General features: G+C 40.0%; 1 protein-coding gene across 1 annotated transcript in view; it reads right to left on the reverse strand.

Annotated features, from left to right (window-relative positions):
* Positions 1-24,689, reverse strand: part of LOC122981340 (metabotropic glutamate receptor 7) — a 325,191-nt gene that overhangs the window by 82,466 nt on the left and 218,036 nt on the right. The window contains exon 6 of the mRNA XM_044350024.1: positions 9,099-9,299. Coding sequence (XP_044205959.1) covers positions 9,099-9,299 — 201 coding nt within the window. The remainder of the gene's footprint in view (positions 1-9,098; positions 9,300-24,689) is intronic.

The raw sequence follows: 24,689 nt of genomic DNA on the forward strand, positions 1-24,689 counted from the left end.
GATAAAACATTCTCTAGGACATTTCTATAGCAACCACATCCTCAAATAAACTGTAAAATATTCAAACAATGAAATACAGAGTTTTGAGGTTGGCAATATCAGTTAAATCTGAAGTGGGCCTGACTAGCACCCGATTAGCTAACCAGACTTAGCTAGCCTAGCCTAGCATAAACAAGCAAGATTCTAACTCTGCCAAACATATTCAAATCTTTGCAGAAACAACTCGAAAGGGATACAGATATCATTAATATACAACAACTTATGTAATACTCACAGGTATATATTCTCAAAACTGCACACTAGCTCCACTTATGCAGCAAGTAAAAAGGAAACTGGTGCAATAAACTTAATGACCACCAGGGGGAGCTAAACACCATGAGATTATACCTGGATTTAGATATAAATATTAACTACAAGCACACGTATCTTCATGAGCTCTTGAGCACATAATGTGCTGCATAACTTGCATAATATAACCAGTTGTTTCTCGTTATAATGAGAAAAATGATCTTATTATATCAAATTGAAAGTTTCTGCAGGTGGCAGCAATAAGAAAACATCACGTCTCGTCTCTCTTCTGTCTTTGCTTTTTGCTTTATTATCAGCAGGTCGCACTTCGTCTCACACATGTCAACAACAGCAGCAACATACGAATCAAAACCTTTTTATTCATTTTCATGTGTTTCTATGTATAGAAATGTATTGAAATGTGCTGATATCTGCTCATATCAGGAGCTCAGCGCTGTTGTTGAAGCTTCACTTTACCTTCAAACTGATGTTGCTGCAACAAATAAACAAATATGAGATTTGTTTTCCAGAGGAATTATATCAAACATCCCCGGAAGCATCACAGCTGATTTCCAAAAGCTATTATTTAGATAAACTGATCACATGTTGGGAATCTAAGTGGTTATTTTTGGTTTTCCATCGTTTGACTGCTGCTCTGTTAATGACTTCATCTTTTCTGTCCTCTTCTTCTGCAACGCTTTAATGGCGCCGACTGGAGAATTAGTGCCACCAGCTTTTTATCTCCTGATATTTGCGCAGCAGCGGTGGATTCTGGATATTTGGTTATAATTTGTCACTTTCTCTGCGACAGTTTTACATGTCACAGCTCTCTCAGGATGGTTTGTCTCTCTGGCCTCCCTCAGCTCTGTCTCTTTTATTTCTCCTCTCTTCTTCTTCTTCTTCTCCTTCGCTCTGCGACGCTGGGAGGTTCCCTCACAGACACTGTTTATTTACTTTGGCTCGTCAAGGCTTTGGTGTCGGCCAAGAGTCTCTTTCATGTCTGTGTTTAATAGAGTGAAGAGGGATGAAGAGAGATAGACAGAAAAATAGAAACGTGGTGAAAGGAGAGCGAGGAGACGGTTTCTCTGTTCAACAGAGATATCCTCGGGGTCAAAAATAACTGTTTTGGCAGAATATTCCTCTCTAACGTGTGTTCACTGTGAAACAAACTAGATGAACTCCAGCTACTGGTGGGGAAGAACAGAGACTTCATTTTCTGTTTTGTGCTTCACAGAAACTTGTCTGATTGGATCGATACCGGACTCTGCATCACAGAGGGTGCAGGTCTCTGTTCTTATACTAACAGTGGCTGCTGTAAAGATGTGACAGTGATGCTGCAGCATTTGTTCTCCTGTTCTGGAAACTTTTATTATCAACTATAAACTGTTCCACTCCTCCCATGAGTTCTCTTCATTCATTCATTCTGGTGAATGAGGCCGAAGTGCAGGAAGCACAGCGCTGTGCCTCCACTGTGTCTGAAACAGACAAACCGACTCTTTCATTATTGTCTTCTGTGGCTTTAACAAAGGGAATCTCATCCATGAAGTCCCTAAATGCCAGCGGCTGAGTAAACGCTTAGATGACTGTTACACCACAAACAGTTCGTATCACGCCGTCCCCCGTGCTGCACTCTGACCCCGTCATAGTCCACCTGATTCCTCTACAGCTACCCGCCTCAGAGGCCTCCTCCTCCACAACCCCAACAACACCTCTCTCCATCCTGGAGAAGGACATTAACAAAACCCTGCAGGACCAGACTCTGAAGTACTGAAACTGTCTCCAGTGTTCACAGACATCTTTAACACCTGACTGGAGACAAGACCTCCACCATCATCCCCGTCCCCAAAAGACCGCAGGACTTAACGAGCATAAACCCGACTATGACGCGTTTCTGACTCCCAGACCATCAGCACCGGTTCCCCTCAAGGCTGCGTCCTTCCTCCACTTCTCTTCCTCTTTTACACCAACAGCAGCTGCTCCTGCAGTCATCAGTCCGTCGAGCTCCTGAAGTTTGCAGACGACACCTCCCTCACCGGGTTCATCTCTGGTGGGATGAGACCGCCTGCAGGTGGGAGATTGACCATCTGGTGCTCTAAAGACCCCCCCCCCCACCCCCTCATCACCCCCCATCACCCCATGTGACTCCACATCAACAACAGCAGACTGCGGCGTGTCGTTCACTCTGCTGAGAGAGTGATCGGCTGCAACCTGCCGTCCCTCCAGGACATAATCAATAAGAAATCAATAATCAGAGCCCAAACAGAATCCGTGTCTCGCTATTTGGATTTTAAAACTTCTGACTTTGATGTCACACAAGTTGTTTCTTTCTTTGTCTAATGATTTATGACAAGAAGTGAACCACAAGTGCGTCGTGTTTGCACGAGCTGTTATTTATATATGCGAGGATAATGAGAGCATGCATGCATGTGTCACGCTCATCTACTCCTCTTCCTCGGCTGAGGGAGGAAGATGCTGCATTAATGTAAAAAGAGGCAACACAAGCCTGAATTCTCTCTGTGAGGTTTAAAGAGTTTCTGCTCCACATTTAGCCGCTTCAGTCTGAAGTATTGATTATCTTCTCATACGTTGACCTCTGATTATGAGCCAGTGAATTATGATATGAGAAACTCATCATTATAAACAATCTATCAGTTATTAACAAGCAGCTGATGAAGGTCAGATATGAACTGTATTATCGTGTTGTAGGCATGAGTTGATGTTTTGCAGTGCTGCTGTATTTTCTACTCTTCTCGCTACATGTTTTTTCGTGAGCAATATGTTACTTCATTATTTATTCATTAAGTGTCTTTTGTCTGTTTTAATGCAGCGATTCCTTCGACCCCAGACAATCTTCTCCTCTGGGAGACAATAAAAACAACCGGGACCTACAGTAGAAACTCACAGCTGCTGTAGATCAGTTTCCTCTGGTACACACGCTGCCTTAATCACATTTAATCTCGTGTTTTCATGGACGGTTGAATATATATAGAAAAGCTTCATGTTCTCATGTGTCTTGTGTGGAGGAATCTTAATGAACCTACAGCTGTTTAACTGATGATGAGGGACTTTTACATGTTTGGATATGTGTTTGGCAGCGTGGGACAGAACCTGGATGAATAAATCTGGATGGTTTGGATGTTAATTATAGAAAAATACACTAGCAACACAGTGGTTATGTATTTATAGTAACTGTATGTTTTCTTTTACAAGAGAAAAGGGTTTAAAGATGAAGATTAAACATGCTAACAAACACAATAACAATCAACTACAAACTAACCATTAATTATATAGATAAAAAAGACTTGATTTGATTTTAAAGTGATATTATGTTCCTGCTGATTCCTTTGTAAAGTGCAGCAGCAGCAGCAGCAGGTAGTAAAGAAAGTCGTCTTCATCCAGTCCTCTGATGTTAAAGCACATCTAATATTCAAATCCTTAAATCTGATCTCACTTATCCGAGACTGGAGATTGAAAGCAATCATCTTCAGAAGAGGAGGCACTTATCTGAGACCGCAGCTCTCCATGAATCTAAAAAAAGTAAACCAGGTCCACGTCTGTGCTCCATTTCCATCTAATCCCAACACACCATTCCCATTCCCGAGTCATTCCCAAGCAATGAAGCCACGCTGATGATGAGGAGGAAGACGATGGTGAAGCAACAGGATGAAGATGTGAGTTTAGGCAAAGTGGTAAAGTAGATAACGGAACATACGGTTTATATGTGACAGTGTGAGAAAACGCCGACTGTCATAAAGCTTTAAAGTGTTTATTATATCAGATCATTTCACAAAAAACCTTTGAAAAAGTGACTTTGACTTTATTTTGGAAGATTTTAAATTAAATTTAAAACCAGTCCTTCAGAGACGGCACTTTGAGACAGTAACCCACGCCTTTGTGACCACGTGGCTGGATCACTGCACTTCATATGGAGGTTAGTGCAACTGGTGCAAAATGCTGCTGCACGTCTTTTAACTGGCACAAGCAAGTACGAGCACATTTCACCTATTTTAGCTTCACTTCACTGGCTGCCCGTCCATTTTAGGATTCAATTTAAAATGATTTTATTTGCTTTTTAAAGCCTTGAATGGTTTAGCTCCACCTTACCTCTCTGAGCTGCTGCACGCCTACACTCCCAGCCGCTCTCTCAGGTCAGCTGACCAGCTGCTCCTGACGCTGCCTAAAGCGAGGCTTAAGCTCAGAGGTGAACGAGCTGTTGCAGCTCCAAAACTGTGGAACGGATTACCGCTACACATTAGACATTAGGCCTCCTCACTGTCTCATTTTAAATCTCTTCTTAAAATCCACCTCTTCTCTCTGGCTTTCACACCATGAAGCATGTTGCATCTTGTGTTAGCAGTGCACTTTATTTATTTTATTTTATTTATTTTATTTGTTTTTATCCTATTTTATTTGATTTTATCTTATTTTATTTTATTTGTTTTTTATCTTATTTTACTTGATTTTATCTTATTTGATTTGATTTTATCTTATTTTATTACTTTTATCCTATTGTGTCCGTCATCATTTTATTGTGTTCTGTTGTGCTATTTATTGTGTTTATTTATCTTGCTGTGCTGCACTTTGGAAAACTCGTGTTTGTTAAAATCGTGCTATATAAATAAAGTGGATTGGATTGAAAATATAAGTCGGCATTTTTTACAGTGTGTTGGTTCAATTTATGACGATTTATTTTGAAAACTACTTAACTGCTTTTAATCAGTCCTCTTTGTCGACAACTGAACTAGTTTTTAAAGACACTTTTAAGAGCTTGAAGAGTTTTTAAAGAGCTTTATCTGCTGTCTGGAGGTGTCGGTAGCTCAGTTAGTCATTCCTCCTGTGACCAGACAACTGCTGAAGATCAATACTCGGGTTAATAGCAACCACAGGCAACACACCAGCCGCTTCATACCGAATGGATTGTGTGTTTCTCAGTCGATATTTGGCTCATGTTTGTTACAACACAGAGAAGCTGGAAAGTAATCTTCTGTCTTTCATGTGTTATGTGAATCAATTTATTTCTCTGTTATAGTCATGAGTTTCTAAATCAAACTGAAACACGTTGTTAACTCAGAACGATCTGTTTTTAAAGAAAAAGGTTAAATATTAAAGCAGGTTTAAAGCATCGCCACTAACTTCCTGCTGAACGTGCAGGAATACTGTGAGCTGATTCATATTCATAGTCTTTTTTTTTTTTTAATGTGTAATTATTAAAAATCTAATAAATGGTGAGTGAGCAGCTCCACTGACACTTTCAGTGTAAATAAGCAGTTTTTCAGGCTTTGCTAATTACCTGATAAAAGAATCTCTGGAGCGGCAGATTCCCAACGCTGCGTCTCATGCATTAAAACTATAAAACTATAAAGTAATATCATAAATATCACAGGTGGAATTATAAATAGCTGATTATGAAAACTGATTAACACATTTAACACATGACATAACTGACCTTTAAGATAATAATGACTGCTGTAAAAGTTAATAATCTGTCCCCAGTGTGACAAACTTCATTATTTATAATCAAAATTAATCACCATAAAAAACTCTTAACATATAAAATGTAATGTTTTTTATCCACATGATGCCACAAATTTGATTAATGATAATTGTTAATTGCCAAAATGAAAGTGCATCATAATCACAATAAAAAAACAAAAACATCCAGAACTTGTCATTCACATAATACGACGGTGAGAGAAACATAATAAAGAAACGTCGTTAAAATGTTGATGTTCATGACCTGCGTGATGTCATCAGAGGGAGGGGCCAGGGACAAGAATGTAAACAAATAATGGCGTCCGTAGCGTAGGGTGTGTGACAGACTGGTTGTGTGGTTGCCGTAGCAACATCAACCTTTCCTCTGTTTGACAGTTTCACCTCGCAGCAGCACAAACATCTGTTTATATTTGAATGGAGAGTGTGAGTGAACCCACACCTTTTTGATCATTTACTGCTTCCACATAGTTTTAGATACAGACTTCATTTGAACTTTAAATGAGTCACGAGACTTTGACCTACACATCTTGAATTTACATGTTTTCTATCTTTTATTGTTTTTGAGATATTAGAGTGTGAGTTTTAAAGTCTTTTCTTGCTCCTCCTGTGATTTTATAATGAGTGTGTATTGCGGAATGTTTCACAGCACTGAGGGAGTGACATCACCAGGAGCAGTTGGAGAGGAGGATTTTAGAGTACGCTTCTTGTGAAATATCCACATAAATCCCATGACTTTGGCCAAATCTTACATTAAAAATCATATTTTAGTAGGAAATTTCGTGGCGAATCCATTGATACGGGTTTGAAAGTGGTCAGACTTATAGTTTAGACGTCAGAAGCCTCTGTTTGACACAAAGTTCATGCCCATAGATTGTCTCCCCATTGGTTTACATTGTAAGGATGATATGGCACTGCAACTTTCAGGGCTTATAAAATCCAAACCGTCCGAGTTATTACAAAGTTTTTAACAACTTTTTTTCAGTGTATGATTTGTAGGTCTTGATGAGACGAATAATTGAGTTTTGGTTTGATCTCTCTACGACATTCCTACGGGCTGTGGAGGCCATTTTAGTTACATAGGTGGCGCTAGAGAGCACATTTTGGCACTTTAGGGATTAATTTTTACATTTTAGCAAATTTTTCACCAGACCTGGTGTGTGTGCCAAATTTGGTGAGTTTTTGAGTATGTTTAGGGGGTCAAATTTAGGTTTGGTGTCCTGTAATAATAAAGAAAGAAACAAACACTTGAAAAACAATTAGGCATATAATAAACACGACGTCACAGTTCAACATCTCAACAACGCTGCTGATAGTCTGCATGTTATGTGGCTCTGCGCTGTCACAGCTTCGTTGGCTGTTTCAGGCTCAGTGACTGTCCACATCTCTAACATACTTTCATCTCTAACTGGTTGGGACTCAGCTGGAAATGTGACGGGTTTGTGAATTAAGAAACGCTCCATGTTAGTAGTTAGAGAGTTACGTAGTATCAGCGGAGCTCGTAGAGGAGCTGCAGCTAGACGTCATGTAGAACTGATGTTATCTGCTGTAAGTGGATTAATGCAGTAACAAAAATTAAACAGAGCAAACAGAAGCAGATCAGAAAACAAATATACTTATCAAACAGCAGGAATTAGAAATATAAGCCTGCTTCCAATAAAGGCCTGGTGCAGTTGAGATCACTATTAGAGGAAATGTTTGACTTTACTTAACGGGATAATGTTGCTTCCATTGGATCACTGGCAGTTAGTTTGGTGATATATGAAAGCTGGGTAGGCCAGAGATCTGCTGGTGTTAGTGTGAGGCTGTGGCTATTTCCTGCAGCAGTGCACACAACGCTTGAAAAAGAATCACTTCAAAAGATTTGTTCGTTCGTTTTTTTTTTTTGCCGTCACTGCTGCCTGCCAGCGAGTCACTGAGCTTTTCTCACTTTCACTTCAGAAACGTCCTGCTGTTTCCATTTCTGGCCCCGTGTTGCCAACACTGCATCTCACATGATTTTAATTAGTTCAGTTTCATATAGACTCATTGCTTCAAGCATCATTGTGACCTAAATTCACTCTAAAGGATTTTTTCATTGTGAAAACAATAGCCAGCTGCACACTTTGACTTCTAGGCCAAAGCACCACAGAATAAAAAGACCAGTTACATTATATATTAAATACATACATTACATTTCATACACTGGACAGAATATTATTCATATCAGATTCATTAGATTATTAATAGTGAAGCATCAGTGTTGTAGCTGCTGGAGGTGGAGCTAGTTTACACTACTTTATATACAGTTAGCTAGTTTAGTCCAGTGGTTCCCAACCTAGGGGTCGGGCCCCTCCAAAGGGTCAGCAGATAAATCTGAGGGGTGGTGAGATGATTAATGGGAGAGGAAAGAAGAAAAAACAAAGTTCTGATACACAAATCTGTTTTCAGTTTTTGGACTTTTTCTCTAATCTTTGATTTTTGCTGAAATATTGGATCATTTGAACATTTATTGAAATGAAAGCATGTGAGAAGTTTAGAGGGAAAAATCACTATTTGGTGGAGCTGTTAACAACTCATAGACATGTGAAATGTGACCCCGACTACACACTGCTTTTTGTAAGACGTCAAAAGAAAAAAAGGTTGGAAACCACTGGTTTCATCTTTAACAATGTGTTGTATTTTAAAAGCTTGTTATATTATCCATTGTGTCAAATCTTCATCTGAAAAGTAACTAAAGCTGTCAAATAAATGTAGTGGAGTAGAAAGTACAATATTTCCCTCTGAAATGTAGAAAGTAGCATCACATGGAAATACTCGAGTAAAGTACAAATACCTAAAAACTGTTCATAAGTATTAGTTTCCACAACTGTTTGCATTCTGCTGTGAGGTTTCAATATATAAAGGAAGATTTATTTATGTATTTTTAAATTTACACTCAGGTGCAGATGTGCGTCTTACTGGCCTAATAAACATCTTGTAATACAGAGCAGCTCTCTTATTCCTCTAAAAAACAATCCAGATGTCAGTTTTATAGGACACAGCTGCAGGATATAATAATATAATACACAGTTTAAAAACTATACGTCATATATTACAGCCTTCCTACTTGAGAGCTCATGAGATTGATCTGCATATGTCCAGAACTTTAATCCACATTAAGATGCTTTGGTGTTTTGATCTAATTACGTGAAAAAGAGAAGAGAGAATAGATATAAAAACCTCTCTAAGCCTGATTATGTAGAAAGATGAATAACTGGACCATGATGTTGTCTCATGTATCTTCAGCCTCGCAGCACAAAGTAAAGCGACGTATCGTTGAGGTGAACTGTGACACTCACCGTTGAAGCTGACGCTGCGGATGTACTTGAGCAGTTTCTTCCCTCCGGCCAGGTCCATCTCCGGGCAGATGCCGGAGTTCTCTGGACACATGTCCCTCTGCATGTTGTGGAGCGCGTGGGCCATGGCGTACACGGCGTCGATCACAAACTGGACCTTCCCCTCCTGCTCGTACTTCGAGTCAATGCCGATTCGCTCCTGACCTGAGAGAGGCAGAGACACAGAGACCGACTCAGTATTTACACGAGAAAGAATGACAGAGAGATTATGAGATTGACACGTGACGTTGTTTCTGTACCTAAAACTGCATAAATCACAAAAGTCATGAGTCAAAAATGATGAATAACCAAAGAAGGAAACCTGCCTGTTAGCAGAGTAGGAGCAGAATTAGCTGTTAGCATTAGCATCTGTATTTTTTATATGTGGTGCAAAGTACCAGACAGAGGATGGAGGTGCAGACTGATGCCTCTGGACAGAAAACGCATCACATTGTTAAGATGATAATATTTCAAGAAACTGTGTGTCTGATCAATAATACTGATTAAATCCTGTATTGAGTGCAGTGAGTCATCTAATATGAGCTTTGCATTATTATTACACTTCTTACTTTTTCAGGCTAACAATACTTTGTAAAATTTTCATGTTGTTATTTTTTAATTCTAACATAATGTAAATCAATAGCCTAAATAAGCCACTGGGTGTCACTGTTGCGCTGCAAGAATTTAGCAGTTATCGTTGTTTGTCCCTTGCAGGACGCCGTAGTTCGTTAATTCATTCCTACTTTCACTACTTTGTAAGGTCATGGAGCCAGCAGCCAGTATAACGGACCAACCACAGAGATGAAAACTGTCATTGTGAGCCAATAAAGTGTCGCCACAATCCAGAAGTCCTGTGTCGCGTGCCTCCGTCTCTCCGCACACCATCTCACACCAATAAACACAACGCAGGTGTGTCGAGAGGCTTCGGCACGTTCGGGTTACACTAACATGGTGTAAATGATGTGAACCTCTCCTCTGAACAGTCCGTCCATCTTTACAGTCATAAAACAACAGATCACAGTTTGTTTCTCTAGTGAAAACTGTTTTTTTGTCAAATTTAAACAGCTCGTTTCAGAGATGACAGCCAAGTGTGTCACAGCATTAACGTTGATTAGCTGCAGCTGATAAAATGACAAAGACTGTTGTACTTTGTAATTCATTCTGACTTTGACTCATGTCTCACACAAACAAAAAGCTTTAAACTGGAAAACTTCAACTAACACAGAATGCTCTTCTCAGATGTTTCTGTCATAATTCATTATGTGTAATAATATGTTCATAGCAATAGAAGAAAGGGTCACTGCCAGTTTCTTTCTTCAGAATAATAACTCTCTGCTGGCACAAAGTGAAACAATGAGATCAGAGGTGAAGCTGAGCGTGAAGACAGGCGCTGAGCAGCCGCTACTGGTTTCCATTAAAAGCTCTCGTATGTGAGCTCTGATCTCCCAGTTGGTGGTGAAACCTGAGGGAGCAAAAAAACCTGAGTCTGTCTCAGCAGAAAAGACGAAGCGCTAAAACAGCAGCTGCACGCGTTCGTTCACAGAGTGATAACAGGATTATGACGACAGCGAAATGTGAGAATATTTGAGGATATTATTAAATGTTGGATGGAGGTTCATCTCTGACTGCAGCTCTGAAAATGACAAAACACACACACACACACACACACACACACACACACACACACACACACACACACTCCCCCTCCTGGGTGGACAAAATATTAGGAACATTTTTCAATATCATTCACTCCAGTTCACCAGCATCCACTACCAGCTCAATAATAAACATAAAGTAGAATTATCGCCTTTGTGACATGTCAACAAAAACTGAAAATGTATAAAATTCTCCCTGACGGTCCCGGTGTTTCCTCCGCAGGCTCCACTTCACAGGACCGTCAGGGTGAAACAGTCCGTGGAGGAGCTGCTGTGTTCGGCTGCACAGATAGGAAACACCTCGGCTGACAGGATGTACCACTCTGTTTGGAAAAAAAAAAATCTTTTTGGTTTATAACGGCGGTTGGCAACCAGCGTATTAGGTGCATTAGCGCCACCTTCTGGTCCGGAGTGTGGACCAGAGATTAAATCCTACACATTAATCCTGTCTGTCTAATAAACTCAATGAAAACTCTACTGCTGCTCCCACTTGGCAGGTTCATTAAAGTTTTAATGCTGAGCTCCTGAACTCCAGTCTTCCTCAGTTCTTCCTTCATATATTGTCTTTCTTGATCATACTTAGTACAATCTATGCTTGCATGTGTAATAGTCTCCTCAGCCAGCTGGAAAATAATATGTGCATATATCGGTATCGGCCACAATGAGTAGTTGGAAATATTGACATATCGGATATTAACAAAAAATCCAATATCGTGCATCCTTAATATAATGAGCTCTTCTAGTTGGTTATTATAAAAACTTTCATAGGAAGAATTTTAGAAAAGTTTTAGGGAGGAACTTTTTTGTGTGAGATTTTATTTGTGGAGTTTTTGACAGAAACAACGTTCATTGTTTGTGATGTGACGTTTATGTCAATGTGAGCTGTGCATGAACACAAATCAGACCCTTAACGAGGTCTCTTGTATATTAATGTAAAGTAGTGAGTCAGTGGTTATAAATATCATAGTTCAAATCTTTGCCACTGATACTAAAACTACATGATTGTAAATAAAAACAGAGAAGAAGAAGCTTCAGTGTTGATTAAGTTAAAATATGTGTGGTGATAATAAAACAGATAAACAATCAGAGAGACGGTGGGGTAGATTACGGATTAGTGAAATTGCAGCACATGTTATCATGATGCACAATGATTTACACAGAAATATTCTGATAGTGGAATCATTATGCAGCAAAATGCTAAATAACCGAAGCAGTTTAAATGCCAGCAGCTGCAGGGCTCCACTTACATCAAATGTTTGGCTTCTTTAAAAAGAGTCACAATATAAAAAAAGGACCTCGCTGAGCGCCAAGATTCTTCTTTAAATGTGAGTTTATTACATGACAGCTGGTTAATGCAGACAGTCCTGACTTCTGATAACATTTAAGATCATTTTAGTTTGTAATTCACTGGTGAGTGGACCAAAACCAAGACTGTGAGGTTTATCAGGTTCTTCTTTACTTTATTGGAGATCTAAACTCTTCACAGTTAGGATTCACGTTTAGTCACAAATAACTGATAAATGTCACTTATGATAAACAGTAAAGATTCAAGGGATTTTTAACCGAGTAGTTGTCTAAACTGAACTGTACGATAATGAGACTGTCAACATACTGCAGAACATTAATAGTTTCTGCAAGTTCCCCGAAACAACATATTTCTAGTCCACTTAGGGAGGAGGTCGTCAACAGTAAGACATTAAACGTCACATACTCTGCACATGTCCAGCTCTATATTTATATTCTGGGGCTCTACTGGAATATCTTTGCATGATTTCCAGTTAAAAAACTCCTTATTTATCTTCTACTGGTCCTTTATGCAGCCCCTCAGTTCAGCCTCCGTCTGAAACAGGCCGTTTTAGCTCCTGTCTCTTTAAGGCCCCGCCTCCTGATGAGCCCACTCTGTTCTGATTGGTCAGCTTCAGGAAGCTTCCTCCGCCTCCGGAGGCTACGTAAACAAACTATAGTAGCAGGATTTCACTTCTTCTTCTCCTTCTTTACTCCAAATGTCAACTTCTCAAATCCATCCGTACATGTTGGAGCTGAACAACACATGGAAACACCTTAGCAACCACCTTAGCAACCATGGCTACAGAACGGATGGCCATTTATGGACATGTGACAAGCTGATGTTATCATGAGGAGGAAGTAGAGATAACTTTTCAAACTAAGTGTTCAAAGCAGGTTTAAGCCCTGACTTTTGACTTGCAGGCAGCATTTCTACATATCAAGGTTTAGCTTAGCATGCTGTTCATCTAATCCAGCCGTCAAGCTAAACTGTTTTTCCATTTGTTGCAATAAATGGTTTAATCTATGACGAGAGTGTTCCTGACTGAGATAACATAAACAACCTTTCTGGAATTTATTTGATCTGTTTTACCATAAAATCTAATTTGTTGGTTTTAATTTGATACCTTGTGTTATTATTTTTATTATAACCATACCAAACATTTATTTCAGTGACTTTAGCGTGTACTGTAAGTCATATCTTTTTCCAGCACTAGAAACTGTAGATGTAAGAAGCAGCAGCATCGTGTTTAATCACTTAAATATAAAACAAGTAGAAGAAGAATCTCTTTAAACGTCTCTGCAGTGCATGAACAGAACATAAATTATGCCGAGGAAAGAAGAGACTTGAAATCATTTATGAATTGCATTTCTTTGTTTTAATTCAAACCTACGAGTCCATGAGTGTGTGTGCCCATCCTCGTCTCCATGGCGATGTCTCCCACCCGGGCTCTCCCTTTGATCCTCTGAATACCCAACAGGCCTTTCACGCTTAATTAGTGAGCACAGTTCATATTACACAGCGAGAGCACGGAGAAGAGACAAAGAAACGAGCAGCAGAGCAGCACACGCGTGTTCCTGCGTCTGTCTAAATGACGTGCAGAACATCAGCGGCAGCGGAGACAAATCTACGTGTTCATTCCGATCATGTGTGTGCGTGTGAGAGGAGCCGAGGCTGCTGGGAGTTTCGATTCACACCATTAACTTCCTCCCTCGTCTCTCGTCACTCTCTCTCCCCCCTCTTTACATTTTTAATTTGCTTTCATGCGACAGAATCTCTTCATCATCGCTTGCTCTTTATTCTCCCTCGCTCGCTCTTCATCTTCCTCCTTCTTCTTCTTCTTTATCCTCCAACACAGACACACAGATGCTCCAGCTCTCAGTCATAAACAAGGCTTGAGTCGGCTCGGCTCGGTTTGTCATTCAGTGAATTTAACCTTCATTATGAAAGTAAACCTTGGAGATGGAGACGGAGGTAAACAATGTATGAAACAAATCCCACAAAGGCTTTCCTATAATCTATGTTCATTGATTGATTGATTGTTATCAACCTCAGCAGATGTTTGACAGATGTGAGGTTGACTGGTGGATCGGTGCAGCATCAGCGGTACTGCAGACGTTGTACTGGACCGTTGTGGTGAAGAAGGAGCTGAGCCAGAAGGTCTCAGTCTACCAGTCGGTCTACGTTCCAACCCTCACCTGAATGAGATCACAGATACAAGCGGCTGAAGAGACTTTCCTCTGGAGGGTTGAGACGCTGCTCCTTCACATCGAAAGGAGCCAGCTGAGGCGGTTTGGACACCTGGTTAGGATCCTCCTGGACGCCTCCCTCTGGTAACTGGTAGGAGACCACCAGGTCAGACCCAGAACATGCTGGAAGGACTACATATCGATGACCAAAGTACAAAACCTTCTACCTGCAGAATGTTCTGATTGGCGGATTTCACTTTGGATGATGAGAACAAGGAAGGTTTTGCTCATATTCAGTCTGTCTGCAAGATAATCAAGATAATCAAGATAATCAAGATAATCAAGATAATCCCGCCCTTCATTGTGACAGAAAAGTCACACAACAAAACAAAAACACAACACAGAGTCCCTGGATGTGTAGAGAAGCTGCAGCACGAGTGAGTTACACAATCACTGAACCTTCATCTCCAGTGGACGAGGAAGCAAATACACTGAATTTAAGGAATTCTGACCCTCGTATACTACAATGTAGTAACTATTACATTTACTACGTCTTTTTACCTAAAAACAAACTTAATTTTATTTTTAATTTAATTTTAGTTATTAACTTAATTTAGAGCATCATTCTGTAGAACCTCTTCCAACTTGCATCAAGTGCAAAAGCTCTTGTCTGCACTTTGAGAGGCTTTAATATCTATAACACATGATATAATAATATAGTCCAAAAACAGTGTTTTATGTGTTGGGTGTCCTTAACAAATAGCATTCTGCAAGAAAACACGTTTTTTTAGTTTTCTCAAAAAAGTGCATTTTTCAGATCGGACGTTTTGCTCTTCGGCCGTCGACGTCTCTTCTGGTCTGGGAACATGTTGGGACGTCCTGCTAACTTCATCACACACCCTAACCTCCGCCCATCTACTCCAGCGTTGCCATGTTATGTGTAAAATGGTGTAAAACAGAAATGAGTGTAGCTGCATGTGTGAATAGTGAAAATCACTCACTCACAATCTACTGGGAACTATGTGTGAAAGAGGCTTATATATTGTCTTATTATCAATTTATTATTATGATTTATCTTATTAAATGTTAAATATGGGAATCATCTGAAGACCTCTAAAGACAGATGCAGCTACTCCTCTGCTCCCTCACTCCCAACATATAGTCAGATACATAAACCTGGACGGTGACTGGAGCCTGGAGCAACATGTAAAGAAAGTCTAGTCGTGTTTGTATCAACTGAGGAATATTTCTAAAATTAGATCCTTTCTGTCCTTCATTATAAATGTTCTTATATCCTCCCGCCTCCATTACTGTAATGTCTTGTTTACTTGCCTGAACAGTCGAGCTATGAAGCAGCTCCTGATCCAGCAGCTACACTATTGATCCGAACACATCACACCAATCTAAGCTGCACTGGTTTCCAGTCTCCTGTAGAACCCGTTCTAAAGTGCTTTTAGTCTGAATGATCTGGTGCCCGAGTATAGACCTGATCTCCTGACCCTGTACTGTCTGAACAGGCCCCTCAGGTCTTCTCACTGCTCCACAGTCCAAGTTCATAACAAAGTGTGATGAAGCCTTTGCAGGACTGGCTGCTGGACTCTGGACCAGCCTCCCACTGAGGACCAGGTCAGCTGACCTTAAACCTCCTCTTCAGACTTCGGTTTATGTAACTGAATGACTTTTTCTAACAGCTGATAGACGACACCTCTTCAACCATGAGCTCTTTGTTTTATTACACTGAATGTATGTTTATATGTATATATATATATATATATATATATATACTATATGTATGTGTGTTTATGTAAAATATACTTTTTTCTTCTTCTCTTGCAGTCGTCCTTCATGTTGCTCATGTTTGTATTTCGTCACCTTGAAAAGCACTTTGTGCTTATTGCTTGAAAAGTGCTCTATTAATAAATTATTATTATTACTCTATAAACTTCTCACATTTATGGAGCTAAAATCAAAGAATATTTTGCTTTTTTGCTTGAAAAGTGACTGAAATGATTAATTGATTATCAAAATAGTTGCTCATCAATTTTTCTCCCCATCGACTGATCAATTCATTGATACAGCTCTAGAAAACTTATTATTATTTTTATTGCGAATTTCAGAATGAACAGCAATAAACAATTAAGGCTGCAACATACGATTATCTTCATTATTGATTAATCTGTTGATCATTTTCTCAGTTGATTGATTAGTTGTTTGGTCCACAAGCCAAAGATAGAGACAGTTTACTGTCATTGAGGACTAAAGAAACTGGAAAATCAGAGAATTTTGTTTTTATAATGACTCAAAATAATTATTCAATTATCAAAATTAATTTTCAGTCGATCAACTGATTGATTAATTGTTGCAGCTCTACACTAGTGCAGCAGTTTATGTGTGATTGTGTTGTTTAATCATAGTTTGGGGGGCTTGATGGTTGGAGAGGATTATTATGACATTATGCTGTAAAGGCTGCAGCATCACAGCAGCAGTGGTCCAGCGAGGCTCCTGTTTACTGTTGGAGGGTGAAAGACAGATATGAGCTGGTCACAGAGAGCACAGAGGAACTGAGGGACTCCTGTTTATGAGATAACATTAAGCTCCGGGTCCATTTGCCACAGGCAAGAAAACAGAGAAGGGTTAGAGACTTTAGTCGAGGCCTCCGGAGGCCTGAAGGGGAGAGAGACGGGAACCGCATGGCAGATACACATGCAGGGTAATAACTGGTGCTGTCAGCGCAGGGAGGCGGCGGATATCTGAGCTGAGAACAATCTCAGAGTCTTAACAATGTGAAGGCCCTCACAGGTCAGGACGAGTCAGTTCAAGCAGATCTAAGCTGTTATTAAGGAAGCCAGCTGTGGACAGAACATCTGCTTCTCATGTTACAGCAGACTGAAGATTGTTTCTGGTTTCCAGCTTGTTAAAAGTTTTATTTTGTCTGTTTTTCACAGTAGATTATAAAGTCGTTAATATTCAATTTGACATGTTTGCTCCAAACTGGAAACTGATGTCAAACAGCACATGTAGAGTATTTAAAGTATCTATGAAATACTCATATGAACACACAGGCAACATCTTGTCATTGCACAATTTGTTCAAAAAGTTTGACAGTTGATGTCAAAAAGGCCAACAAACATAAATAACAGAAGTAGATGAAATTGCGGAATTGAAAAGTGGAGAGTGGTGAAAGAAGATAAAATGATGTTTTCTAATAATAAAAAATATATATAAATATTTGTCAGGTTTGCTGCAGATGTCCTGAACTGACTGATAAGAGTTGAACAAATGAGTTTTTCTTCTTCACCACATAAAAATGTCTTGTTCAAAACGAGCCGATACAAAAAATGTGCATGAAAAACATTTAAGGATGACTGGACTGAGGAATACATTCTGCTGGAGGGAGACCGGAGAGACATGCCTGTTTTAAACAAAACTAGAACCAAACCAGCTGCAGTCAGATATCAAGACTGCAGAATAATAATAATGTAAAAACATTGCAATGGAGTTATTATTATAACAAAGGTTCAGGAACAAGACCACGCCCCTCTCTTTCACTAATTCAATCACCTGTGCACACCTATATAAGCGTGTCTAACCCCTTTCTCTGCTGTTCGTCTCAGTTCTCACACTTTATCTATAAATAAACAGATTCAAAACTGGGTTTGGAAATTAGCTGGTTAGTTATTAACGTTTGCCCAAATATTTAAATGATGAATGAAGGTGTCCACACTGTAAAGTAAGCAGGACTGTGTTTAAACCATAGACTGTATGAAAATATGGACGTAGTCACCGTGACGACACTCGTTTATTTCTGAAGAGCGGTTTTGAAGCTCAGGCCGTCGCCATCTTGGCAGTGCGTGACGCTGTCTAACTCCCAGCCAATCAAAAACAGGCAAAGAGGCGGGCCGAATGGCTGAAACAAGCCACCTAGCGGCTGGTGGACCTGTCACTCAAAGCAGCCATGTCCTTCATTATGCAGAACTTTACGGCTTAATAAAATTTAAACGGGTGAGTTACAAAAAAATTCACCCCCCGTACAGTTGTCATGAAAGAGGAAATTAGCTACAGAGACCAAAACCGTTGTTTGTACCAGACTGTAAACATGTTTATTTCTGCTGTAAAGTTGGACATTTTAACATGAAGGTCTATGGGGATTGACTCACTTTTGGAGCCTCAAGTGGTCGTTCAAACCGGAGGTTGCCACTTGGTTTAAACCTGTTTTAACATATTTTATTTGTTCACAGCAGACAGGATGCTGATGTAGATCTACTCTGTCTGTTAGAGACTAATTCACACACTGATCGTATGGATACACCTTCATGCACAGAACTGTAAACTGAGTTTGAACTTTTCCTTAATAAAAACGTCCTGACAGATTGGATGGAGCTCGGGAAGCTTCCTGCAGGTTTTATCACAAAGGCAATTTTGTGCCAAAACGAGCACTGAAATTCCATTGCGGCTCCTAATCTGCATAAACACAGCTTCAGCTGCCTCTCTCCCCCTAAAAATGCCTAAAAATGACCAAACAGGCACAAAAAGTAGACTTGCGCCTCAGGAAAACTGCATAAAGACGGCGTTTGGACCAGAGCTGGCCTTGTACCTGCAGGAAAATAGAGCCCACAGTAAACTATAGGTCTATATGTATGGACTCTATTCACTGACAGGCCACTTCAGCTCATCAAACATATGAATATCCTGAGTTTATGTCTGTATTTGTAACTTTAAACAGGTTTATATTCTTTTAAAGTAGCGTTGTAATGCGTTATGTAAAGCACTTTTGTATAAAATATGTTTTTCTTTGTGTTTACTGCTCTGATCGGAGGAGTTGACCCGAGTATAAAGCAGATGAAGATATTACAGAGCAGGTGAGAAGGAGTGTAATCAAGTCTGAGACACAGCACAGTAATATGCAGTGTTGAAATGAGTGTTTGTCCCGGTCGGAGCTGTGATTTGTAGCACTAACAGGCTCCTGATGTGCTGCTGTTAGCTGCCTGCTTGGCTTGGGCTGCTCCTCTGCCTGTAATGAGATTATTTGGCAGCAGTGTTGATAGCATGTCTCCTTCCATGTTTCACTCATCCTCAGCCAAATTGCCTCTTCCATTTTATTTCCTCTCATTATTTATTTATGAGGCTGCACACCAAAAAGACAAATAAAGAGCAGAACAAACGCCGTGCGGCTCCGCTTTCTGTGTTTTTCCTCCGCGAGGCTGTTTTTCATCAGACCCGACTGATGGAGGGTCAAAGTTTGGAGAGAAGTTGAATTGAATATAAATGTCGGTTGTTTCGTCGCCTCTTTCAATATAAACTATTTCTCACAATCATAACAGTCATACAGTGTTATTCAAAATAAATGATGAATAATAAAAAAGTCTGTGTTCTTTCAGATGTTCTTAAACTTTTAAATATCTGATGCTGTTACTGAAGCAGGTGGGTTTATCTTTCATGCAGTAAATAATGTTTATCTCTCTGCTCTTTATACTGAAGTTACAGCAGCTTAATGAGCAAAACCTAAAACTTTAAAGGAGCAGTCTGCAGGATTTAGTGGCATCTAGTGTGAGGTTGCAGATTCCTCCCCGTCCAGGTGTGTAGGAGAACCTACGCTGGCCGCGAAACTCACAAAAAACATGAAAGCTCCTCTTTAGAGCCAGTGTTCTGGTTTGGGCTATTGTAGAAACATGGCGGTACAACATGGCGAGCTCCGTGGGAGAGGACCTGAGGGGTGAACTACGAAGCCAGATTAGTGGGTTAGCGAGGTATGTTGAGCCCGCAGGGGTTTCAATGTCACGAAGGTGGCTCTCTTTTAACCTGGCTACATCACCATGGTAACTGATGCTGCAAACCTAACCCGGTCCGGAGCAGGTTATGTTCCGAGTTTCGGCTTAAATCAGCAATAAAAAGTGCCGCCATTTCACCAACTACCTGATTTTCTAATTAACAAATTTACACGACCAGCATTCCTCTCTCACCTTATGTGCAGACACAGCGTTGCTTTTCGCTGTGATAATGTATTTATATTCTTCTTTGCTCTCCGTTATAACGACCTGTCCCTCCTGACTGAAGCAGGCGACACGCGATCGGTCTATTTTGTGGAGACGCGCACAAAGCCTGAAGCAGAAAGTCTGAGTTAACAAAGAAAGTTCATAACCTCCGTCGTGATGCCACTTATCTCTGACTGAGAGTTCAGGGTTTGTTGATCCAGCTCACACAGAGAAAGCCTGGATATGTTGAACTCACCAATCTGCTCCCTCTGTAGATATAAAGGCTCATTATAAGGTAACGAATTCTTATATTCAGATGATTAAACACTAATGAAAACATACTTATGAATGTTATCTTCCATTTCTGCTAGATGAAGTTCTGCAGACTGGTCCTTTAAAGGTCAGAACATGGTTTCAGTCCTCACTTTATTCCTCAGCTTTGATCTGCAGCATGTTAACGTCTTTATTTAAAGATGATTATCCATCATTTCAGGGCTGGTCTCAGCAGGGAGGCTGCGTATGAACAGATGTCAGAGATTAGAGAAACTTTAAAATGGGGGAAAATATCTGACATACAGTCCGTTAGAGGAACATGGCAGCTGACCTTTGATATGATATGTTTGATCATATGTGTGTGTGTAGTGAGTGTAGATATAATGAGTTGAAGGCTGTTGACCGTATTGGAGGTTCTGGCTGATGATCAGAAACATTATGACATGTAGTATGTATGAATATGTCACTATGAACTGGATATAAGTATGTTATAAAAGGCAAAAACAATGAAAAACACAGTAAAAGATGATTATTCTAAGAAGAAGAACTGATCATCCCTCAACGATGATGCAGTAAAAGATGGAAATAAAATATGATTCATCTACTTTAAATGTTCTTTGTTGACATTTGAAAGAGTAACAGTTTTTTAATAGAACATCATAACATTATTACATTTCAGCCACATATCATCCGTATTCATTTAATCAAAGTGAAACCAGTTGTTTTAGAGGGAATTACTGTGCGAACGAGCAGATCTAATAAATAAACGAGAGAAGATTAAGTGAAGGACATGTAATATTGTGACAGCTCATTAAGCCTCATACATGTTCCTCCACATTCAGGATCTACTGAAGCTCAGTAATATAAACCAGATAAATAGATTTACTGGATTCATCTCAGGCTTCATTTCCTGTTTGATCACACGGACGGCTGACAAATGAAAGGAAAAGGTGTCGGACCGCCGCATGTCACCAGAACAGCGCCAGAGCTCCTTGTTATTGATCCTTCATAAAGATCTTCCTCGTGTGGTGTTGTGATGATGATGATGGTGGAGAACGCTGTCTAACACGTCAGCTGGGTTGAGATCTGGTGACTGTGAAGGTCATAACATATGATTCACATCATTTAATACTCATCAAACCAGTCATTATCATCCTGGAAGAGACCACTCCCATCAGGATGAGATGTTTCATCACAGGATAAAGCTGATTCTTCCCTCTACGGCAGTGTTTTTCAACCTTTTTTTGAGCCAAGGTACATTTTTTTCATTGAAAAAGCACACCACCAGCCGAAAATGTTAAAAAATGAAACTCTGTAGCTTATATTAACAATATAAAGTCATCGCATCCCCAGTGAAAGTAAATCCAAATGACAGATAGCTTTAGCTAGCTTTGCCTCCAGCTCACCGTCTTTGCTTTCTTTTGACCTCCACTCATACCAGGACCCTTCATCTGGGTCCCAATTTTGTGCAGGGTCCCCTTCCTTCTCAAAAACTTCTCCATCACTGTCACCGTATAGTCTCGCTAGCCACAACGCCACAGTCACCGCCACCTGTCGCAACCATGCATCACTAACTCTCTCAAAGTAGAAGGCAGTTAGCTACCTGCTGCCACCTACTGATACAGAAGAGTATTACATGATTACTCTGCCCGTCACTAGACAGCACAGACACTCGACAACGGCGCATTAATTGCAGATAATAATTAATTTGTTTTCAAAAAATGTTTTTTAGACCAATTAGGTGAAATTGGACAATATCAGCCATCACAGTGGTTGAAAAACACTGCTCTAAAGGGGACAAGTGGATCCAAACCACACCAGCAAAACGCCCCCCCCCACAGCATAACAGACCCCCTCACTGTAGGGGGTCAAGCGTTCAGACATGGACCCCTCTCTTGGTGAACGCCACACATGCACTCGCCCACCTGTCGAGAACACGGCGAAGGACGACTCGTCTGACAAAATCACTTCCTGCATCTCTTCCAATCAGTTTCCACGTCTCTGTAGACCAGAGCCTCGATGGTTTTTGCATCACTGAACTCTGAAATGTGCATTCATCTCTGTAATGAGGGGTTTATGCACTGCAGCCCTCCTATAATATCCCTCTCTATGTAACTGTCAGCGGACCGTTCTTGCTGACGCAGTCTGATCACGTCCTGCACTGACATTCATTCAGTCACCTTCTGTTTTTTCCTCACATATCACTACACTAATGCACGGGCATCACGGTCATCAAATATGTGCTGTCGACCACAATTTCCGACCCTGTTTACTGACGTCTCTCCTATAGATCTAAATGCAGATGTCACTTTAGTCGCTGTTCCTACTGAAACCATTAGTGCCCCAACAATCAACCCTCTTTCAAAGTCACTTAGATCTTTTCCTCTTGATACAAAATCAGAACCAACTGGGCCTGCTCAGTGTTTTTATACAAGCCACAGAACATGATTGGATGTTAATTGCTTAATTGTACCATGCAGTGCACCTGTGTGGAAGCATCTGCATTTCTTATGTTTCTCCACTCATTTATTCAGGTTTTTCCTTTAAAGTCAAACATGTAGTTAATCGTTCAGTTGGTTACAATCTGCAACCTCACTGCTAAATACCAGTAAATCCTTCACACTGGTCCTTTAAGACTGGAAATCATTTTAACCAGATGTCATCCCAGTTTTGGTAACTGGGTTAGAAACACAAATAATTGCCCCAGTTTTTATAATTGAAATGAAATTATGTTTGATGATCAGTAAAAGGAAACGGCTGCATGTCACTGCCTGCCGTGATACTTTCATACACAGAAATTATTAGTGGAACCAACGAGTTACATAACAGATCTTTGACACTGAAGGTAAGAAATGTGTTCCTTGTGGTTCATTTGGTCTGTTTTATATTCCCCATAAGTTTCCTTTAAGGAGAAATGGGTCCATGTTCTTATGGGTTAAGGAAGTAGTAACTTTAACCAACCACATGTTTCTCTGACCTTAAAGTGATCATTTTAACCCAAACTATCATCTTTAAACCCAACCAGACCTGAAGCACAGCGTTGTCACATCATCAAACATCATTAGAAAACGCTGCTATGTGTCGTTCTGGGGTCACATGATCAAACCACAGATCTGGAGCTTCATCTGGAGGACTGGTTGTTGAGAACGCACACACACACACAAGTCCATCAAAATTAAAACAGGTCACATGACTCTTCTTCAGTGACGTTTTCGGCTGTCTCGCCTTCATCATCATCATCATCATCATCAGGGTGTCTGAGGCTGCTTCTGTTTCATTTAATATTCTCCGGAAGATGTATTCTTTCATCTCAAACCATCAATGAGAATAAAAAAAGTGAGAGATCCATCTTTCAATTAAGGCAACAGGTTCGTTATTCTTTCAGCCTCATCATCATTCAGACGACAGTCTTTGAAAACACACTGTACTCACATCATTTCCATTATTTGAAATCTTATGGTACTTTTATGTTGAGTTATTCTTAATTTGAGTTCTCTTGATGTCCTCCAGATCATTTTCCCACAAAGATATGTGACTAAATAAATGAGAGTCTTTGTATTATATGAGATCACTCCTCTGATATGGATTATTTTACTTGTAAGTGGAAATAAAGGAAACGGACGCAGCCTCAGACACCACGATGAAGGCGAGACATTAAAATGTTAATAAAGCGTGATCTACTGCAGAAGAGCTGGGTGACGGCTTTGAAGTTAAAAGGTTATTCAGAAATTTTTGCATGTGAGCAGAACTATTAATGCTGTAAGAGACCTTTTAATGGAGAGTAAAACTAAAAAGGAAAATTTAAATGTTGTAATTTTTTTTGTCTTTATGTGAAGAAGTTTTCAGTCCAGAACAAATCTGAACGGAGAGACGAGATGATGTCACATGATAGTGAATCTGCCTCCACAGAGTTTCATGATGCTTCTCAACACTTCTGGTTTCAAAAGGCGTTAATGTAGCTTTAAGAAAAAAAACTTTACTGGAGGAAAAAGTCAGAAATGTGATGATTATGAGCCAAGTGACAGATCACAGAGAAACACACATCTTTGTAAAAGTTTGACACAGTTATGATTTTCAGATTTTGTTGCAAATTGGGTTACGTATCAAAAACAGTGTAAACACAGCAGCAGTGGAGGAAATACAGTAGGGGTGTGCAAAGCACAAATAGTTTTTTTTTTATG

This window comes from Thunnus albacares, chromosome 4, assembly GCF_914725855.1.
Source record: "Thunnus albacares chromosome 4, fThuAlb1.1, whole genome shotgun sequence".
In the NCBI taxonomy this organism is placed as follows: domain Eukaryota; kingdom Metazoa; phylum Chordata; class Actinopteri; order Scombriformes; family Scombridae; genus Thunnus; species Thunnus albacares.